At 30.9% G+C, this 8,472-nt stretch overlaps 1 protein-coding gene across 1 annotated transcript; it reads left to right on the top strand.

The window, feature by feature from the left end:
• The first annotated feature begins 1,491 nt into the window (after positions 1–1,491).
• LOC101221281 (protein DMR6-LIKE OXYGENASE 2) lies at positions 1,492–5,843 on the top strand. Its single transcript, XM_004137223.3, has 4 exons — positions 1,492–1,787; positions 1,914–2,149; positions 4,831–5,158; positions 5,318–5,843. Exons 1-4 carry the CDS (start codon positions 1,554–1,556, stop codon positions 5,570–5,572), a joined length of 1,053 nt encoding a protein of 350 aa, XP_004137271.1. The 5' UTR covers positions 1,492–1,553; the 3' UTR covers positions 5,573–5,843.
• Positions 5,844–8,472: the final 2,629 nt, after the last annotated feature.

Genomic DNA, 8,472 nt, shown 5'->3' with positions numbered 1-8,472 from the left:
ATTACCATAATTAAAAGAAGAATGGAATAAGAACTTATATATTGGATGGAGGTTGCTATCATGACAGATGCTAAATATGTGTGAGCTAGGTTTGGCTGCATGATTCCTTGATCATGTGCGAGCTATTCTTGGCCGTATATTTAGGCGCTTTGTCATGGTTGGATTGGATACACGTTTGTTTATTTGATTTGTGATTTATAATATTATGTGATGATGACGTTTTAATCATGATTTCACTATCGGATGCATATTTGCACATTTTGCTTAGCATGTTTTACGTGCTTTGTACTTCTGAAAACTTGCCACTAACTGAGTTTTAGCGGATGAATGTCCCCCCTCCCCCCCTACACACACAAGGTAACGATCAAGTTCCAAACTTTTGTTGAGTGTCTTGTCACTGATTGTGGATTTCTTTTTGCTTTATATGTTCGTACATTTATGTTTTGTGTCCATTACGAGGTTAGTGTAGAAGCGATGACGATTGTGTTAAGGAACCCACTTTTGAGGAAATTGTCTTTGGGTGTAACTATATTTTAAGATTGTATTTAGACTTTGGTTGGGACTTTGGATTATTTTGAATGAGTGTGTGGTGAGACATACTTGGTGATGTTTCAGTTTAAAAAGCATAGAAGTGTGATTTTCTCCCACTTTCCAAGTGGGGTTAGTCTGTTTTTCAGGGGAGACTCTACCGAAATTTTTATAGAATTTATTGAAAAGTGTTTTATTAATCTAACATTTGAAAAGTAATGCTTTTAAAGAGTAGATTTTCACACCACGATCTAGGTTAGAAAGGAAAACCTAGTACGGAATGTGACATCCACAAATTAGAAAAAAACAATAGCAATAAATCAAATAAGATATTATGTGATTTTGTATAAAAGAAATTGTTTTTTCCTAAAATAATAGATATGCTCATTAAGATTTTTTTTATATATATAAAAGACTAAAAAATTGATTATTACGAGATTTTTTGTTATTAAAAAATTTTACTTTTTAGAAAAACTCTACCCATTATTACTATTATTATTTAAAAGAAAGAAAAAAAATGTAGGATAAAAATAGGTAGCTACAATAACTATAATATATAAATATATATAATTAACCATAATTCTACCAACACCCAACCTACTAATTAATTAAATATTCATTCAAACAAATATTTAATTAATTTCAATTTCAACTAAATAAAATAATTCTCATTATATTAAAAAATAATTCAAAATCTAAACAAACTCAAACATAATTAAATAAGATTACAATAATTAAATTTAAAATTACATTAATTTTGTGGGTTACATAAAGCATAACCACGTCTAGGATTGGGCAACCTAATTTTGTCAATTATTTTGCTTCAATCCTATTTATGTCATTATTTATTAAAATAATATTATTATTTTAAAAACAAATTATTTAAAACGAATAACCTCCTCAAATTTATAAAGGATCGTCACGTGAAATAACAAGTAGAAAAAAATAATATTGTTGAAATCTAACATAGATATATATATATATATATATTCAAAAGGAACCTTGTGTGTACTCCAATATTAGCGATGGCCAGCGTTAAATCCATTGCTGATTCACCCAACTTAACCTCTATTCCTTCTTCTTTTATCTTTGCTACCGATGACAGCTTTGACGATGTCGCTGCTGATGCTTCCCTGCAAGGTGCGGAAGATTCGATTCCCATCATTGATTTATCTCTTCTCATCAATGGTACTCCGCAACAACGAGCCAAAGTCGTCAATGAGCTTGGGAAGGCCTGCGAGGATTGGGGGTTCTTCATGGTACGTGCGTGCAAATTTAGAGTTTTTTTCTTTTTTTCGTAATACTATGTTATACCTTTTTCGTTATACCTTTTCGTAGTTTAATTAATAAAGAAAAAGAAAGTGTTAAAGAGATGTCGTGTATAGGTGGTGAATCATGGAGTGGAGGAGAAGTTGATGAAGGATTTAATGGAAATTTGCGTAGAATTTTTTGAACTAAAGGAGGAAGAGAAGAGAGAGTATGAAACAAAGCATGTGCTTGACCCAATCAGATATGGCACCAGCTTCAATCCTAAGATGGAGAAGGCCTTCTTTTGGAGAGATTATTTGAAAATCATGGTTCATCCCAAGTTTCATGCCCCAACTAAACCAACAAGATTCAGGTCTTTCCTAATGCTTTCCATTTTTTTCTTCTTTCTCTTTCTATTTGGGGTGAGAAACTTACCTTTATATAAAAGTAGAATTACATAACATGCATACATATTATCTTTTTATAAAAAACACAAAAAACAAGAAACCTAAATGCAATTTTTGGACCTATTTAATAATATCTTATCGTCGTTTGGACCTATTTCATGTGCTTTCTATCTTTCCATCACAAAAATGAATACATCTATCCTATGTTCTAGATATCTATTTTATGTTTTCACATTTTTCATCACACACGTAGTTTTTCTTCCTTTTAAAAAATATATTTTAAATATTGTTTGTAATTTTATTTTTATACGGTGAGGAAGGAGTTGAAACACATGAAATGGATGTATATCTCCATCCAAGTTTTTTCCATGGCAAACAAGCATTCATCAACTCCCAAATCATTTCACCGTGTGTGACACATATTTGAGAAGGTAAGAGTATGTCCACACATATATTTTGGGGAGTCAAATTAAAAAAATTTAGGTCCCTAATAATTATGTTTATAAAAACTGCTTTTACATCCAATTTTTTTTTCTTTGTAATTTATTTTTACAATGATTTAACAAATTAATTAAGCCAAATTTTAAAAACTGAGAAAAGAGGTTTTTATATATGGAATTCGACTAAAGATACAACTATGGTACAAGAAAGATGGAAGTCATGAACTAGGTCTTTTTTACATCAGTCTTGGTAGGATAAAGTTTTATAGAAAGATCCAACATAATGAAAATTTAAATCTAATACGAACAAGAAGGAAGAAAACAAAACATGATGGGATAAACATTAAATAGTTTTATTATTTGTTGGAATGTTTAAATCACTTATTAACCCAAAAATGAATGAGTGAACATAAATTTAATATAATTTTAATATTCCTCTCATTTGGAATTTGAAATATGAAAATGTTCTACTAATAAAATAAATATTAAAACAAAAAGAAAACAACAAAACAGTGATTTGTAGGTTACTCCAAAAGATTAAGATGAATCTATTTATGCATCGTTTTTTATTAGAGGGTGTAATTAATTGTGACCAGACTAATAATTATCATTCATCAAATGCTACTTGGAGATCTATACATATGGTGGATGAAATTTTTCGAGGAAGAAAAAAGTAAAGTTACATGTTCTTGATTTATATAAAAAAAAGGCATGGCAGATTATTTTGTCGTGATAAGGAATTGAGATAGTTTCAAAAAGATTCTTTATTCAAGAAAAGACAAACAGATGTAGCAAAAAGGGCTGATTATGGGTGGACGGAGGTCGGTTTTGGGCTTAAATCGGAAGTCCGTTCTCACCGGTTAACCTCGGTGTCACGGCAGACTTGGAAAGCCATAGTGTTTGCCTAAAAGAGAAGATGGAAAGCAAAAAGAAAGTAAGGGAAAAGAAAAGGGTAAGACGAAAGAGAAAAAAAGAAGACAAACGAAAGAAACAGTTGGGAGAAGGGGAAAGATGACTAATGGATTTGAGGATATAAGAGAGAGAGAAGAGGGGAATGGATAAGAGAATGAAAAGATTGGTAATGGAAAGACGTGGAAGGAAAGATGTACTCCAAAGTTAGGGTTTCCAAAGCCTATTAGTAAAAGTCTTTCTAATAGTTGACACCCGTATGTATTATTTGGATTAAATTTTTTACCCTCAATTTATATTAAAATAGTCTTTCTCATGTTTAGAAATAAAAAATTAAAATTAGTTTCGCATTTGGGTTTTTTCAAGAATAATTAAGAAAACAACTATTTGCACCGTGTAAAAAAATTATTATTTTTTTTTTCAATTTTAAGAATTTCCAAGAAATTTATCATATTTTCAAGCTTGAAAAAATTAGTTTTAGGATTTACAAAGTTGAAGTTGATAGAAGTACAACATTTGTAAAATGCTTATGTTTTTAAAAAATATTTTTTAAAATTGTTTTCATACCGTAAGCTTTGTGATATTATGCAACTTATGATGAAAATTTTATATTTTGTGAAGAAAGAATATAATAACTAAATTTGCACTACAGAATTATGGTAAAGGACAAAATTATTAAATATAATTATACAACATACCAAATTACGGATAAATATGCAATTATGTTTTATTTTTCTGTATTTAAAAGTGTTCAAATATTTAATTACAAAACTTTTAAATTTGAAAAGTAAGCTATAAAAAAAATTAAATTATGAAAATTTGGGATAGAAAAAAATGTATAGAGAATTGAAAAATTAAATGAAATGGGAGAATAAGAAAATTACAAAAGGAAAAAGTAGGGGAGGATGAAAAATTAAAGCTTGTTGGTAATAATTTCAATTTTTGTTCAATTTTGTTTTATTAAAAACAAAAAATGTTTGATAACTAAATTTATTTTCTGTTTTGAAAAATAAAATGTATTTTTTTAAAGTTTATTTAATTTTATTAATTTTCAACATTCCTTCCTAATTTAAAAAATAAGCTTCTTGTTTAAAAAACCAAAAAGTAAATTAATTATAAGATATGTGGAAACGAATCTGCACTTAATTTTATAGAAACAGAATTAAGGAGGGAATTATAACATCTTTGTTGAAATTTCGAGATGTCATTGCACCTCGACACCTCAACGACGGGTGAACTGTCATCATTCTGAAAGTCGAAAGCCTTTTCTTTTTTTTGATCTATTATTATTTTTGCAGAGGGATATTGGAAGAGTATTGCACAAGTGTTAGAGAGATGACGAGAGAATTATTGAGAGGAATATCAGAGAGCTTGGGATTGGAAGGGTGTTTTTTGGAGAAAGCAACAGATCTAGAGTCAAGCTTAATATTATTTGCAGCAAATTTGTATCCACCATGTCCACAGCCAGAGCTTGCAAGGGGTTTACCATCTCATTCTGATTTGTGCCTTCTCACTATTCTTCTTACAAACCAAATTGCTGGCCTTCAAATCTTACATCATGATAAGTGGTTCAATGTCAATCCCATTCCCAACTCATTTATTATTAATGTTGGTGATCAACTTGAGGTACGCACCCCGCTTGCATCGTATATTATATTCCTTTTTGTTTACATTTTAGAATATAGATTATTCAAAATGCTGTTAATCATTTATCTTCATAATTCATTATTCTATTCTTTCGTAATAGAAGTTTGAATTTTTGTTTTTTCATTTGGAATGTGGTAGATCTTGAGCAATGGGAAGTACGAGAGCGTTTTGCACAGAGCAAAGGTGAATGATAAGGCCACAAGGATTTCAATAGGCATGGCGGTTGGGCCATCACATGAAACAGTGGTTGGTCCTGCACCTCAATTGGTAAATGAGGACACCAATAACCCTCCTATGTTTAAGAGCATCAAATACAAAGATTATATGGAAATTATGCAATCTAGCCAACTCCAAGAGAAATCTATACTGGATCGCTTTCGTTTGCACCTGTAATCCCATTTCAATAATTGTAATCTACCTTGGATTGTAATCACAACTTTAATTATTGTGTATGCTTCTTGAAATTCCATATTTTTTTATCAATAGTATGTGGTGATGTCAAAACTTGAACGGGTAAATATTGATCATGTGAATGTTAATGCCTACGGAAGAATGTGATGTATGAGGTAAAAAAGATAGAAAAACTGATGTAGTACATGCTACACAGCTTTTGATGTTAAAGTAAGTATAGAAATGTTTGTTCCGAGAGTAAGGAGTTTGAGTATTGAATTATGCTTTTCTCTCCCTTCATCCTTTGGGTTGGCTCCTTAAATATGGGACACAATTTCTCTATTGGTTTCTTCAGGTGCGGAGGTTGAGCATGGTGGCATTGGCTAATTAAGGTCATGCCATATCTTCCCCTTCTAGGTCCTATCCTGTCTTGGACTTCCTCTTTAGCTCAAACCTCATTTGCCTTACCTTTCTTTATCTCTTAGTGTGGTTTATGTCCTTTACTCCTAAATTAGGACCCATCTTCATGTTTGAGAACATATGGAACATGACTTGGCCATTTTCAGGTAAAGCATATGTGATATCTATCCTTGGAGTATGTTTTCTTACTTTCATCACATCCTCTTACGATTTTACCTTAAATTTTAAGGTAATTTTAATTTTATTTATCTTGGATTTATTTATTGGGTTCAAATTATTGGGTGTTATTTTACATAAATGTTCAAAAATATTTTGAAGGAAGAATAGTTAATTATTTGAGATTTGATAGTTTGGTTAATAATATGTGTTTGTAAATTTAAAGTTTGGAAGAGAATAATAATTATGGAGAATTTGTAAAAATAGCAAAAAAATATTATGATCATAGAGTTCATGTCACTTACATTTTCAAATTTAAAAAAGTAACAAATTTAAAAACAGATTATCAAACCTAAATTTTCATATAAAATACCATAAAAACATGCTGCAACGGGTTTTATAAAATTTAAAGATAATAAATAAAAATGTTTAAGCTCAAGACACTAAAATCAAACAATGAAATGTGGAAGCAAAATTGGATCCCCATATGGCATGTCACTGATCCTTCATGTCGCTCGTCAGCTTCCCTCTATCTTTACGTTTGTCTCAAATATTAAATATAGAAAGAGTGAGTATAAACATATACTCAGTGAGGGATCCACTACTAGTCTTGCTATGTGTTTGTTAACTTCCTGTTAGGGTTCCGTAAGGAAATACCCCATAACTATCATGCTCCTAAACACAAAATATCTAGTGATCTCGTAAGAACACATTTGGTCTTCGGTGAATCGTAGGAACACCTTAGAGTGGTAATCCCGAGGGACACCCATATGAGTACGACCCTAACAAACAAAATTAACAGAACACCACAATCTATAACATGTAGCATATCATAAACATCATAGCATGACATGAATATCAATCATAACGTCCTTATCATGTGATTAATATTTCATGCATTGTAACATAGTCATATCAATCATAATATATCAGTCATAACATCTCAGTCATATCTTAACACAATCATAACATATCAGTCATAACATATATCAGTCCATCTATGGTAGCCATCTGTAATAGTCATTCATATCAATCACATTATGCATCTTAGATACCTCAATGCATATGAAAAAAAATAGATGCAAGCTCTTGATTTTGTTTCAAAATTCTAGTAATAGAATCTCTTACCTCGAGCCTAATTTAAACAATATTTATTCCTATCAGCAACAGTCAAAGCTTTCCAAGCAGACAAATCCTAAACATAACGAAACTAAATTAATAAATTTGTCGGCCAACATCCAAGTACTTAACTTAGGTTTCCAACTTACCCGAGACTAAGATTAAAACTAAAACAACCTTAACTGGGGACAATTTCAACAAATTTATCCTTCCTCATGTTAAAGACCTTCAAAACAAATTTTCAACTTAACTCCATAATTTAAATTATTTAGGATAAATAGATATATGATGGAGTATCAAAATCAATCAAACACTATCCAAAAAGAAATTGGCTCAATCTAATGGTTTGGCTAACAAAAGAGCTCAAATGGCTCGGCTCACAACTAGAAGAGAGTGACAACGTGTGGCTCAATTGAGGGGACGACTCAGGTAGCTAGAAAAGGGATGGCTCGGGTGTAAGAGGAAAGTGGCTCAAGTAGAGATCTTGATCGGGGATCGTGTGCGGGGCGGACTACGATTGAAAAAGACCAAACTGAATGGAGAACATTGAACAAAGATCGAAAGACAGTACGACGAATAGATCTTTATTGGATAGAGACACTTTAGTTGGCTTCCACTTCATGGTGACAAACCAATGGAGAGAACCGAGACCGAAGAATAGACAGAGATGGACGACAACCGACTTATTGAAGGATATGGCTGACAACTGTGAACGGAGAAGAAGACCGAAGTATCCCGGTAGCTAGAATTTCTTGAAGAGGAAGAAGAAGATGAAGTCATTGATGAATGAGGATCAAGAAAACAATTTTAAATATATAATAAATCATCATCATTATTATTATTATTATTATTATTATTTCCTTTTACCTAAATACTTTCTTTTCCTTTTCCTTTTCCAAATAACCCAAAGAGCTTCTTCTCTCTTCTTATTAATTAATCCAAATCAAATCATCTCATTTATTTTTCCCAAAATAATTATATTTTTCTTAATATAATTGTTGGGATAATTGCAAATTTAGCCATTAGATGCAAAGTAATTAAGTATGTTAGTAACAGTTAAAAAAACTGCAAATATAGTAAAATTTGTCAAATTCTATCAACGATAGAAATCTATCACTGATAGACCATGTTGTAAATATTGGTCTATCATTGATAGATCATACAAATCTATCGGCAAGTCTATCAGCAATAGTTTTGCTATATTTGCA

This window comes from Cucumis sativus, chromosome 4 (assembly GCF_000004075.3).
Source record: "Cucumis sativus cultivar 9930 chromosome 4, Cucumber_9930_V3, whole genome shotgun sequence".
In the NCBI taxonomy this organism is placed as follows: Eukaryota; Viridiplantae; Streptophyta; class Magnoliopsida; order Cucurbitales; family Cucurbitaceae; genus Cucumis; species Cucumis sativus.
The sequence above is the reverse complement of the archived record's forward strand: the minus strand, read 5'-3'. Positions and strand labels throughout refer to the sequence as shown.

Excerpts from the sequence above, each read along its gene's own strand:
- LOC101221281 (XM_004137223.3), top strand. The coding sequence starts at position 1,554 with ATGGCCAGCGTTAAATCCATTGCTGATTCACCCAACTTAACCTCTATT. Across the intron at positions 1,788-1,913 it reads AGGATTGGGGGTTCTTCATG|GTGGTGAATCATGGAGTGGA; the intron begins GTACGTGCGTGC and ends TGTCGTGTATAG. Across the intron at positions 2,150-4,830 it reads ACTAAACCAACAAGATTCAG|AGGGATATTGGAAGAGTATT; the intron begins GTCTTTCCTAAT and ends TTATTTTTGCAG.